This window comes from Accipiter gentilis, chromosome 11 (genome assembly GCF_929443795.1).
Source record: "Accipiter gentilis chromosome 11, bAccGen1.1, whole genome shotgun sequence".
Taxonomy (NCBI): domain Eukaryota; kingdom Metazoa; phylum Chordata; class Aves; order Accipitriformes; family Accipitridae; genus Astur; species Astur gentilis.
Window position 1 is genome coordinate 27,463,336 of NC_064890.1, and position 13,084 is coordinate 27,476,419.

A 13,084-nucleotide genomic window follows, 5' to 3' on the forward strand; every position below is an offset into this window, starting at 1 on the left:
GAAACACTTCATATGCAGGTGAAGTACCTTTCAGAAGCAGCTGTGTAAACGCATGGCGTTCAGAGGTTGTTTTGAAGCCCTAATGCTGAGAAGTCCTAAGTGTTGGTAGCTCTTGCTGCTCCTTGCAGGTAGCGTGACTTCCTAGAAAGAGGCTCTCTGCGAAGACTTCAGATCAAATTCTATTCTTGTTTTAGAGGCTTTTAATCCCTCCCTTCCCCTTCCAGAAGTCGAAGGACAGTCAAAGACCTGGGGGGCGACTTTGCACAAGTGTCATTACCAAAGATAATTCTTTGCATGCTTCTGAATGTTTCAGAGCTAACGAGAGACTAGCAGAAGCCAGAGCCAAGCTCCTTCAGGAGCGCCATAGCAGCAGGCCTTTAATCGCACGCAGCATTGTCAGTGGAGGTCTGGCTGCAAGTCCAGTTCTGTATTCAGCTGAACTGGGACATCTTGGCAACAACTAAGTCTAGGAGGAAGCTTCCCAAGCCAAACCGGGGACGCATGACCGTCAAGAAACAGGGTTGAAGCCTAGGTGGCTGCGGTCAGAATTTTGAAAGGGAGAGACCTCAGTCAGCGCGAGGCCAGCAGCGCGGCCGTTGCCAGGGGCAACCGCGGGAGATTTGAACGCGGCGTAACGGTCAGCAGCCGCCAGTCAGCGGCGAGGCCAGCAGAGCCAACGGTCCGTCGGCGGCTGAGCGCTAGACTGAGGCGGACCGCGAGGCTCCCGAGGCCCGGCAGCGCCGGGAAGAGAAGAGAAGAGAAGAGAAGAGAAGAGCGGAGGGGCCCGGCCGGAGCCGGCGGCTCTCGCGAGAGAGGCTGGCGCGGCGCGGGCGTTGCCGGGGCAACCGCGGGAGATTTGAACGGCCCTGAGGAGCGCCGGCGACCAGGAGCGCGGCGCGGCAGGGCGTGCAGGCCCCGTCTTCCTCTTGCCAGCTCGAGCAGGCTACTCAAGCGGTGGGCGTCGGCCCGGAGGGAGACCCCGGTACGGTTGCCGCTCGGGTGAAAGCCATTGTCAGGAAAAGTGTGGCAACGCAGACAGAGGTGCCCTGTAAACGTGCAGCTGCCCAGGTCTCTGGCTGCGGGGAGCGCCCGAGTCTATCACTGATGACGGAGGGCAGCGGGGACACCTCTCGTGTGAGGTGTGAGCAGGCGGGCGATCTGCTCGGCCTGGTGGCAGAGCTGAAGGAGGCAGTGGAAAGGTCGAGGAGTACCAGGGAGCGTGAGAGGGAGATGGATTGGTGGGCCCACACCCTGCCATCCCTGAGGCAGAGGCAGCAGGTGGAGGCTCCGCAAGCAGCGGAGGTTCCCCTGCCCTCCTGCCACCAGGCAGGAGGGGACCTAAGAGATGGAGGGGAATGGATACAGGTCCCTGCTCGGGGAGGCAGGCGAATCCCCTCCCGGTCTCCCTCACCTTCCCAGTTGCCCCGACACAACAGCTATGGGGCTCTGGAACTTGAGGACCAGGCCAGTGAAGATCAGGGGGTAGATGAAGTCCTGTCTAGGGAGGAGGCGCCTAGGCCCAGTCGGGCAGCCCCCCGCGTTCTCACATCCCCTGAAAAAAGAAAAAGGAGGGTAACTGTCCTAGGCGACTCCCTTCTGAGGGGGACAGACCTGACCCATCCCACAGGGAAGTCTGCTGCCTCCCTGGGGCCCGGGTAAAAGACATTACCAGGGAACTCCCCGGTCTGGTTCGGACCTCTGATGATCACCCATTGCTGGTTGTGCAGGTTGGCAGTGAGGAGACTGCAGAGAGAAATCCAAAGGCAATCAAAAGGGGCTCCAGGGCACTGGGACGATTAGTGGAAGGATCGGGAGCACAGGTAGTGTTTTCCCCCATCCCTTCAGTAACAGGGAAATACACTGAAAGGAACAGGAAAACACGCCTGGTTAGTACGTGGCTCAGAGGCGGGCGCCATCGGTGGAATTTGGGGGTTTTTGATCACGGGGAGGTTTACACGGCACCGGGCTTGCTAGCAACAGATGGTGTCCGGCTATCTCAAAGGGCTAAAAGAATCCTCGCTCGTGAGATGGCCGGGCTCGTAGAGAGGGCTTTAAACTAGGTTCGAAGAGGGTAAGGGATAAAACTAGGTGCACAAGAGATGAGCCTGGGGGCAGCGTGCCAATGTTAGGGGTGGATTCGACAACCCAGCTCAAATGCTTCTATGCCAATGCACGCAGCATGGGCAGTAAACAGGAGGAGCTGGAAGCCCTCGTGCAGCAGGATAGATACGACTTAGTCGCCATCACGGAAACGTGGTGGGACGACTCCCATGACTGGAGTGCTGCGACGGATGGCTACAAGCTCTTCAGAAGGGATAGGCGAGGTAGAAGAGGTGGTGGGGTGGCTCTCTACGTTAGGGAATGTTTTGACTGTACAGAGCTACACGATTCTGATGACAAGGTGGAGTGCTTATGGGTGAGGATGAGAGGGAAAGCCGATAAGGCAGATATTGTGCTGGGAGTCTGTGATAGACCGCCCGACCAGGTTGAAGAGACGGATGAATCGTTCTACAGGCGGCTGGCAGTAGTCTCGGAATCGTGTGCCCTTGTCCTCGTGGGGGACTTTAACTTTCCAGACATCTGCTGGAAATACAAGGCAGCAGGGAGTAAACAATCGAGGACGTTCCTGGAGAGTGTGGAAGATGAATTCCTGACACAGCTGGTGGGTGAGCCAGCCAGGGGAGGAGCCTTGCTAGATCTGTTGTTCACGAACAGGGAAGGACTGGCGGGAGGTGTGATGGTCGGAGGCCGTCTTGGGCTTAGCGACCGCGAAATGATAGAATTTTCAATTCTTGGTGAGGCAAGGAAGGTGGTCAGCAAAACCACCGCTATGGACTTCCGGAGGGCAAACTTTGGCCTCTTCAAGGCACTGGTTGAGAGAGGCCCTTGGGAGACGGTCCTGAAGGGCAAAGGGGCCCAGGAGGGATGGACATTCTTTAAGAAGGAAATCTTAATGGCTCAGGACCAGGCTATTCCCACGTGCCGCAAGTCGAACCGCCGAGGAAAGCGACCGTCCTGGCTGAACGGGGAGCTTTTGCTAGGAGTCAAGAAAAAAAGGAGAGTTTATCGTCTCTGGGGGAAAGGGCGGGCAACCTGGGAGGAGTACAGGGATCTTGTTAGATCATACAGAGAGAAAATTAGAAAGGCAAAAGCTCAGCCAGAACTAATTGTCCCCACCGTTGTAAGGGACAACAGAAAATGTTTTTGCAGATATGTTAACAGTAAAAAGAATCCCAAGGAGAATATCTATCCTTTAATGGATACAGAAGGGAACGTAGCAACCAGAGCTGAGGAAAAGGCCGAGGTACTTAATGCCTTCTTTGCCTCAGTCTTTAATAGTGAGTCCAGTAATCCTCAGGGTGCTCCACCCCTTGAGCTGGAAGGTAAGGATGCAGAGCAGAACATGCCTCCCTTAATCCAGGAGGAAACAGTTAGTGACCTACTACGCCATCTGGACACTCACAAATCTATGGGACCTGACGGGATCCATCCAAGAGTACTCAGGGAACTGGCAGAGGTCCTTGCCAAGCCACTCTCTATCATCTCTTCAGAGATCCTGGTCAACAGGGGAGGTCCCAGAGGACTGGAGGCTTGCCAATGTGACTCCCATTTATAAGAAGGGTCGGAGGGAGGATCCGGGGAACTACGGGCCTGTCAGCCTGACCTCGGTCAGGGGAAGATTATGGAACGGTTTGTCTTGAGAGCACTCACATGGCAAGTCCAGGATAAGAAGGGGATCAGGCCCAGTCAGCATGGGTTTACGAAAGGCAGGTCCTGCTTGACCAACCTGATCTCCTTCTATGACCAGGTGACCCGCCTAGTGGTTGAGGGAAAGGCTGTGGATGTTATCTTCCTTGACTTCAGCAAGGCCTTTGGCACTGTGTCTCATGGCATACTCCTTGAGAAACTGGCATCTCATGGCTTGGATAAGCGTACTCTTCGCTCGGTGAGAAACTGGCTGGCTGGACGAGCCCAGAGGGTTGTGGTGAATGGGGTGAAATCCAGTTGGCGGCGGGTCACAAGTGGTGTTCCTCAGGGCTCGGTGTTGGGCCCCGTTCTGTTTAATGTCTTTATCGATGATTTGGATGAGGGGATTGAGTGCACCCTCAGCAAGTTTGCAGACGACACCAGGTTGGGAGGCAGGGTCGATCTCCTTGAGGGTAGGGAGGCTCTACAAAGAAATGTGGTCAGGCTGGATCGATGGGCTGAGGCCAATCGTATGAAGTTCAACAAGGCCAAGTGCCGGGTCCTGCGCTTCGGTCACAGCAACCCCATGGAGCGCTACAGGCTGGGGGAAGAGTGGCTGGAAAGCTGCCCGGCAGAGAAAGACCTGGGGGTGCTGGTTGACAGCCGGCTGAACGTGAGCCGGCAGTGTGCCCAGGTGGCGAAGAAGGCCAACGGCATCCTGGCCTGTATCAGAAATAGTGCGGCCAGCAGGAGCAGGGAGGTGGATGTCCCCCTGTACTGGGCACTGGTGAGGCTGCACCTCGAGTACTGTGTTCAGTTTTGGGCCCCTCGCTACAAGACAGACATTGACTTGCTGGAGCGTGTTCCGAGGAGGGCAACCAAGTTGGTGAGGGGCCTGGAGAACAAGTCTTGTGAGGAGCGGCTGAGGGAGCTGGGGCTGTTTAGTCTGGAGAAGAGGAGGCTGAGGGGAGACCTTATCGCTCTCTACAACTACCTGAAGGGGGCTTGTAGTGAGGTGGGTGCTGGTCTCTTCTGTCAGGTGGCTGGAGATAGGACAAGAGGAAATGGCCTCAAGTTGAGGCAAGGGAGATTTAGGTTAGATATTAGGACAAAATTCTTTACTGAGAGGGTTGTCAGACATTGGAATAGGCTGCCCAGGGAAGTGGTTGAGTCGCCGTCTCTGGAGGTATTCAAAAAGCAAGTAGACGGGGTAGTTCAGGACACGGTTTAGTGGGCATGGTTGATGGTTGGACTCGATGATCTTGAAGGTCTTTTCCAACCTAAATGATTCTATGATTCTAGGTTGGAAGGGACCTCTGGAGGTCATCTGGTCCAGCCCCCCTGCTCAAGGAGGACCACCTAGAGACGGCTGCCCAGGACCACGTTGTCTTTTGAGTATCTCCAAGAATGCAGACTCCACAGCCTCCGTGGGCAGCGCTGGGTCACCGTCACGGTGAAAAAGTGTTTCCTGAAGTTCAGACAGAAGCTCCTGTGTTTCACTTTGTGCCCGTTGCCTCTCATGGTATTCCTGTTGATCGTTGTAGTAAAAATTGCTGCAGCTTTAGACATTCGCAGTTCCTACCTCAACACCTGTGGTGCACCTGAAACACTTCATATGGGGAAAAAAGGAACGCTAATATATCAACTTTGAGCCTCTTTAGTGCTTTCCAAAACTGGTGTGATAGGACAGCCCATCTCTGTTGCTGGTGGCCGCTGATGATGTGGTGGCTGTTGTGGGGCATTTATGTCAACAAAACAAGCAGTTCTGCTTCTTTCAGGGAGTTACCTGTTGTTACTGAAGATCTGCAGTTGTCTTTTCCTGTCTGCAAAAGTCACTAGCAATCGGAAGATTATACAACAAAGTCCCAGTTCTGGAAAAGTAAGAGTGGTTGTACTGAGATGAATTAAGACGGGAAAAATCTGGGGGGTTTACCCACTAATTCAAGGACTTGAGTTAACAGGCAGCGAGGAAAGTGATGAATGCTGCTGTGACACTCTTCCTTTTTATATGAATAAGTGGGTTTTTTGAAGCTAATACACTGTATTTCATTCCAGATATTCTGTTTCAACTTGACCTTTAATAAGCTTTGTAATCTAGTATGCGTCTTTGTTTTATTGTACCCCTTCTGGACTTTGATTTCCATCCCCTTCCCTGCCCATATAACTCCCCAGATCTGTCTCCTGCTCACTTCAGCTTTGTTCACAGCTGCATCTCCATCCTGTCCTGGAGGCCAGGCAAATGGCCTGCATGCGTCTGTGTCCTTTTCCTCTGGGGAGGCTTGAAGCACAGTTCTGTTAAGATTGTGGAGTAGAGTTGAGGTCTTGCTAATAATCAGTTCCCAGACTCTTCCTGTATTTTAGAGCAGTCCTTCTTGTGGTCTGGGGAGAAGGTAGCAGGTGAGCTTCTGGTAGACTCAGAATAACAGATGTGTTATATTAACTGTGTGGATGAATCATACCCAACCATAGCTCTGACGCAACAAAGCACCGTAGCTCAAATAATTTCAGTAACATCACCGCAATCACTTATATTATATACTTGATATTGAACCTGTATTTAGTCTTCATGCACTTGGATTCTGAACATCGATAGACTGGAAAGAAAATGAGTGAGACAGAGGCTATGAAACCATTCTTCTATTGCTTCTTGGTATGAGAACAGGAGAGGCCTCAAGGTAGTAAAGAGCTTTTTGTAATGAATTTCATTTGGGAAGGCTCAGGGGGGAATCTTTATCAATTGGTGGGAGGGGGCAGTAAAGAACAGCAGTCTTTTGGCATCCTGTGACAGGCTGAGAAGCAATGGCCACAAACTGTAAACCTGAAATACAGGAAATTCTATTTAAACATAAGAAAAAAACATTTTAGTAGCAGGTATACACTCATAGGGTGCGATTTTCAAAAAATGTTGAGAATAACCACATTAGTAGGAATGCTACTCTCTATTCCTTTGGGAATTGAAATCAATTCTCAAGGCATTACAGTCCTACTTTTAGCAGACATTTCTCACTTTCTTATTATTTATAATTTGTAAGTAGTTTAATTAAAAGAAAGAAGGCAAAAGTTTTATTGCGCTTTGTTATCAACTAAAATGTAACTAAACCTAATAAATCCAATTATGATCTACCTGGCTCCACAATAACACACTCAAGAGTCTGTTTCAATGATAACTGTATATTGGTTGCCCAAAAAGTGTGAGCCAGTGAGTCCATGTGGTTCTGAATATGCTAGTAAGTCTCTTCTGTTATACAGTCACTCTTTTACTGTAGTGAAAAGAAAATAACATTTATTTTTCATCACTTAGTGAAGCTAGAAGATACCCATTCCTCATTCTCAAATAGAAGGCTATCTGTTAATCCTGCTGTGTGCCCCCGTGTGTGGGGGGGTACAGTGTGAGTGTCAGACAGGAGTGGGAACAAGTAAAACTGCCACCATTCAACTCGGCATACCCACTAACTGTACAGGGCTCCAGAGGTGGCACACCAGAAGCACCACCACAGCTCCAGCTCTCCACCTAGAGCCAGCGAAAGTTGTTACAGGCACTGCCTGCAGGATGGGTGTAACCACCCAGTTCTCTTCAAAGCCTCAGAGCAACCCATGCAGAGAAATGCCATGTTCCCAGGCTGCTTTTCCGAGTTGTACCACCCCTCCTAGAAAACACAGCAGTTGCAAACCAGGTGTACTAAACCTGATGATTAGCAGCACATGGTTATCAGCCCAACAAGTCTTCATTGAACTTCTTCCTTCTTGGTAAACAAAATACACAGGGTGATGTAATAAGGGGAAAATACAGACTGGAAAAAGGGAATGTGCGAGTGCCATTTTGTACCTCAGTGGTACAAAGATTGTGAACTAAATTATCCAGCTAGAGTGAATTGTGTCAAAGGAAAGGTGTATCTTCAGCAGACTAACTCAAATATCAACGCGTATGCAATACTTAAGCCACATTTAAGCCCTATTTGGCAATCTTCCTGTGGTACATGGGTCTTGTGCAGGGCATTAGAACAGGAATGGAACATTTCATGCAGACAGGAATAGAAACAACAGTTACTAGATGATACTGAGAAAGCTACAGATAAGCTACATAGAACACATGGAAAGGACAAAGCAACCTAATAGGAAATACCAACATCTTAAAAAAAAAACCCAAACAAACAAAAAGGAACTATTAAACAAAAATAAAAATAGGAGTGGATTAAAACTGAAACAAAAATGTGGGTATCTTCAGCATCACCCATGAGCCAAAAAGATTAAAGAAATAGTATGAACAAAGATCAAAAAGCTGGCAAAAATGAATACAAACAGCTGGTAATTGGTTGTCGTGGTTTAACCCCAGCTGGCAACTAAGCACCTTGCAGCTGCTCACTCACCCCCCACCTGAAAAGAATCAGGGAAAAAAAATTTAAAACTAGTGGGTTGAGATAAGAACAGTTTAATAGAACAGAAAAGAAGGAAATAATAACAACAACAACAATAATAAAAGGATTGGAATATACAAAGCAAGTGATGCAGAACGCAATTGCTCACCACTTTCCAACCAACGCCCAGTTAGTTCGCGAGCAGCCATCTGCATCCCCTCAGCCAACTCCCCCCAGTTTATATACCGGGCATGACGTCACATGGTATGGAACACCCCTTTGGCCAGTTTGGGTCAGCTGCCCTGGCTGTGTGCCCCCCCAGCTTCTCGTGCCCCTCCAGCCTTCTTGCTGGCTGAGCATGAGAAGCTGAAAAATCCTTGACTTAGTCTCAACACTACTGAGCAACAACTGAAAACATCAGTGTGTTACCAACATTATTCTCATACTAAAGCCAAGACAGAACACTATACCAGCTACTAGGAAGAAAATTAACTCTATCCCAGCCAAAACCAGGACATTGGTTTAGCAATAGATTCTAGCTATTCATTTTGCATCCTTTTTTGGCTAGTAGTGAATGAACGGTTCCTGTTGTACCCACAGGACTATATCCACAGGCCCCATCAAGCACCCTCTTCAAAGTGTGAAACCGAATTTCAGCCCAACCAGCCAGCAAAGGCCCTACCAAGTAAAGCTGACTCTCCAGTAACAAGGATTTTTATTGAGACCAGTCTGAAACACTTGACAGGGACCGCGGGGTCTCCTGGTCTTGGCTGGGGAGCGACCTGGAAAAAAACCCAAAAGCTTTTGTGGCTGAGCATGTCTCCACTTGAAAAAGGACTCGAGAAGAAACACCGCCTCCTGGAAAGAGTGTAGCGGTGGACTGTGCTTTCTCTACGTTGCCACCTTGTAAACAGAATCCTGCCTTTCTTCTGAGGTGTCTGGAAGACAACAAATATACCCGATTAAAAAACGCGCGATGCCCGCAACTCCTTCCGGGGATTTTCTGGTTCTGTACTTAAATGCGCTTCCCCCGTTTGCGCCATTTGCTTTTAAAGCAAATCCGGCCGAGCCGCCCCCCCTGCGCTCACAGCGGGGCATTGCTGCCGCCAGGGACATCGACCCCCCCCCCCCCCCGCTCCACGGCGGCGATCCCCCGGGGCTCTGGGGGGTGCACGGCCTGGCCCCCCACGGCCACCCCCCGGGCCTCTCACTCAGCACCGCCGCATCCAGGCGCCTCCTTCCCCACGCCCGCCGTCGCAGCCCGGCGCCTGAGGGGGAGAAAGCGACGTCGCTCACCGTTCGTCGCCCCCGACAAGCACTTGCACGGGCAGGCCGGCGACTGACTTTAAAGACACATATGCCGGCACACCCCCCCCGGGCACTGACGCGCCTCGCCAGCACCCCCCGCCCTCCCGAGGCCGCGCATGCGCGGACTCGCCCGCCGGTCGCCCGTCGGCCGCGCGTGCGCGCGCGGGGCTCGCCGCCCTGAGGGAGCCGCTGGCCTCGGCGGCCGCCGCTACCGCTGGTTCTGCTCTTGCTGCCGCCGGCGGGGGAGCGAGCCCCGGCTACCGGCCCGCTCGCGGTTCGCTCCGCAGCAGCTGTCCCGGCCCGGCCCGAGGCCGCTGCCGGGGGCTCCGCTCCTCCGTCCCTGCCCGGGGCCCGACGCAGCCCGCCGGGCGCCTCCCGCCGTCGCTCCCCTGAGGCGGGACCGCGGCCGCGTCCCTGCCGCGGGATGAAGAGGATCTTCGGGTTCGCGAGGAAGAAGAAAGGGCAGCCGCCGTCCGGCAGCGCCTCCCTGCCCTGCCCCGCCGGTGCCTACGAGCTCCGGCAGAAGGACCTGGGCAAGCTGCACCGTGCGGCCGCCAGCGGCGACCTGGCCCAGGTGCGGCAGGGGCTGAAGAAATACGGCGTCGACGGGCGGGACAAGGCGGAGCGGTAAGGGCGGGAGCAGCGCCGGGCGGGCGCTGAGGCGGGGTGGGGGGGTCCCCTCCCCGGCGGTGCCGCTGCGGCCCCCGGCAGCTCAGCGGCGCTGGGGGCGAACGGCCGCGTCGCTGCGAGGAGCGGGAGGGCTGGCTCCGTAGCCGAGCCCAGCCCTCGGCCGGTTGTGGGAATCGGGCTTGTGCTGCCAGAACCCCCCTGAATTCGGCCTGGCCATCCCAGTGTCGCCTTACCCTCTTTGCCCCGGCCTCCTCGGTGCCCTCGTTGACGGAGTCCTGTTTCCTTGCCGGGGGGGGGGGGGGAGCACAGGAGTGGAAGGGAGCTGGCAGCAGCCCGGCAAAGGTGGGTTGCAGAAGGAGCCTCGCGGCCCTTCTCCAGCCACGCTTTGAAGTCAGAGCTTCGTTGTGTCCTCCAGGGAGCGGAAGAGTTGACATCGTTGAAAATAGAAGCAAAGAATAGGAGGTGTGGGAAGTAATGGCTAAAATGCCATTGTTCACGAGAATATCTCAGTTCTGCTTCTCAGCATCTCCAAAAGCAAAATCCTGCACCGGGGCGTGGCAAGTATCACCCCTACAGGCTCCTTCCAAAAAGCGGGTCCTGTAGCCCATGGGACTTCCTTGGAACAGTATCATTTAGGAGCAGGCAGCTTTTCGGAGGTGGTCTAGCAAAGCCTTCAGCCTTGCTGAAAGGGATGGGCAAAGCTCAGTACAGAGTTGGAAGCACTGGACGTACGGTGCCAGCTAATCGTGAATCCTGGGTCAAAGCTAATCACTAGGAGAGATTTACCATGTCAGCTGCCTGTCAGAGTGAACTCTAGAGCTTTTCATTGCTTGGCTTGTAGCTGCTGGGTTGTCTGCTCAGCGCCATTGGAAGTGAGTGCTGCCAACCTGCTGTTTCCCTGTGGTCTCGCAGTGGGGTGGTTTTGCCGCTGCTCGGGCATCAGCAGTTCTCTTCTGCCCCGTGGGTGATCAGCATAGGATTGCAGCAGCAGGAGGAACAAGAGTCTGGGCAGGATCCTGAAGGCTGGGTGGCAGAACAGCTTTGGTGTTACTAGAGGCCTCTTGCAGGGGCAGGCATCTGTGAACACTCCGATGTTCTCTGCCAGCCTGTTCCCTGAAGCGGGTCTTCTGTGGAGCTCGGCAGGCCTTGCTCCAAGCAGAAACATCTCCTTTCCTGTTGTCAGACTGAGAGGCTCGGCTGAGGAGGGCAACAATGAGTCCACAGGTTTTCTGAAGGCTTTTCTTCTTTGCAAAGCGGATAGTGACTTCTTCAGGTTGTCGTGTTTCCTAGTGCTTGGTAGTAGCATAGCAGCTTTTAGATGATCGTGGACTCCTTCATAACCAGTCCTGGTTAGCCTTCAGGTAATCTCAGTCGGTCATTGCTTCAGAGATGAAGGGTCCTGCATACTTATAAGGGAATTTCTCAAGAAGTGGTGGTAGTTGCTCTTGAGGGACCTTCTGTTGATGCTTCAGTCAGTGCCCTGTCTGTAGCAAGACACTACAAGTTCTTTGAAGTTTTGCGTGTTTTTCTTCTCCTCATCCTTGTTGCCATGGAGGAGGCTCATCAGCTGCCCGGTAACAAGCAGTATCTGCATTACAAATTGCTGTGTTTCTGTATCATGTGCCACTGCATTTCTGTACCTCTCCCTTTCTGTTCCCACCTAGCCAGGGAGCTGTTGTGCTCCTGTCTCTCAGCAAAGTACCAAAACAATTGAAAGGTTAGTTGAGCTTTCCCAAATACAGAGGAGGACCTACCCACAGTGATGTGGTTCACAGCTAGTGCTGGCATTCCCCTCAGTTTTTGAGGAACTGCAGGATTTTTGTTGCATCACCTTCAAGGGAGGAGGGTCCTGGCTGTTTTCTAGCTTGTCTCCTGCTCTGTTGGGACAGGTGTCCTGCAGAGCAGCAGGCATTTTGCCTTCTGCACAGAGTGAAGCTTGTGCTGCTTTGTGCCTGTGCTGTAGGGGGAAACACATGCAAGGACTTTCTGCATGATTGTGTCTTTGGGGACAAGTAGGCTGGTTAATTGACATCAGACCTAAGATGTTCTGTGGTTTGAAGGATCTGTTTTCTTTCTGGCAAGGCTTTAACTTGAAGAAAAAAGTTTCATTTTCTTACGCCGGTCATGTATTGTGGAAGCACAGTATTCCCTCCTTGGAGAGGACTTATTCTGTGGTAAGCTTTTTATGACTGTGATAGTTACATGTGTCAGGAAGGTCAAATGTTACTTTCCTGTAGTCAGGATTGCAGTGTTCTGCTGTCTAGTTTGCTGTGTGTTACCAGAGGCATGTCGGTGTGCGTTCTTGTTTTTGCTGCAGTAGTAAGCAAGCTAGAGAAAAAGCAGAAATTCTCAAAGTGCAGGGAAACACTAATATTCTTGCTGTAAAACCCATCTCCTACATCTCTGATATACTTCTGGCACATGAATGATCATAGAAGAAGTAGAGGTTTACTTGCCATAGTCCTCAGATTCCCAAGCTTTGGTCTCTGTTGCTGTGCCATGTGTGTCATCGTGTTGGAGGCAGTGACCAATGCCTGGGCATAGGCATCTCTTTGTGTAGATTCAGTTCTACAGTGAAGGAAATATCAGCTTACTAAGCAAATGCTGTGGAGGGTTTTTGCTAGCCAGCCTCAGGCATTTGATGTGCAACTGCTGTTACTAGTAATGGAATGATTAATCTTTTCTTAAGCTTGCTTTTTGGAAAGGGAAACTTGTGGTCATATCCATTTATCACAGCCTGAAATTATTTATTTGGTTGTCTGTCTGTGCTGATTTGATTTTTTAGGACACCTCTGCATCTTGCTTGTGCAAACGGCCATGTGGATGTTGTTACATATCTAGTAGAGAACAAGTGTAAGCTAAATCTTTTTGACAATGATAACAGATCGCCACTGATGAAGGTATGTGGAATGTGTTATGTTCTTGTAAGTGGGGCTTATTGATTATGCGCTAAATGATGTATCTTGCAGGATTCTTTACATAGACCTGTGTAGAAACATGCATATCGTGATAGGCATGGAATAGGCATATGTTAGCTAATCTTTGAAGGTGCTCTTATTTTCCAGCATTGGGAAGCTTGGGGAATTGTAACACAGTGAAGTGTA

The 13,084-nt window shown here is 51.7% G+C and overlaps 1 protein-coding gene across 2 annotated transcripts in view; it reads left to right on the plus strand.

Annotated features, from left to right (window-relative positions):
- The first annotated feature begins 9,740 nt into the window (after positions 1–9,740).
- LOC126044557 (ankyrin repeat domain-containing protein 36A-like) overlaps positions 9,741–13,084 on the plus strand; it is a 57,741-nt gene continuing 54,397 nt past the window's right edge. For both annotated transcript variants that reach the window (XM_049814400.1, XM_049814401.1), the window contains exons 1-2: positions 9,741–9,977; positions 12,766–12,880. In XM_049814400.1, the coding sequence (XP_049670357.1) occupies positions 9,775–9,977; positions 12,766–12,880 (318 nt within the window). In that variant the 5' untranslated portion in view covers positions 9,741–9,774. The remainder of the gene's footprint in view (positions 9,978–12,765; positions 12,881–13,084) is intronic.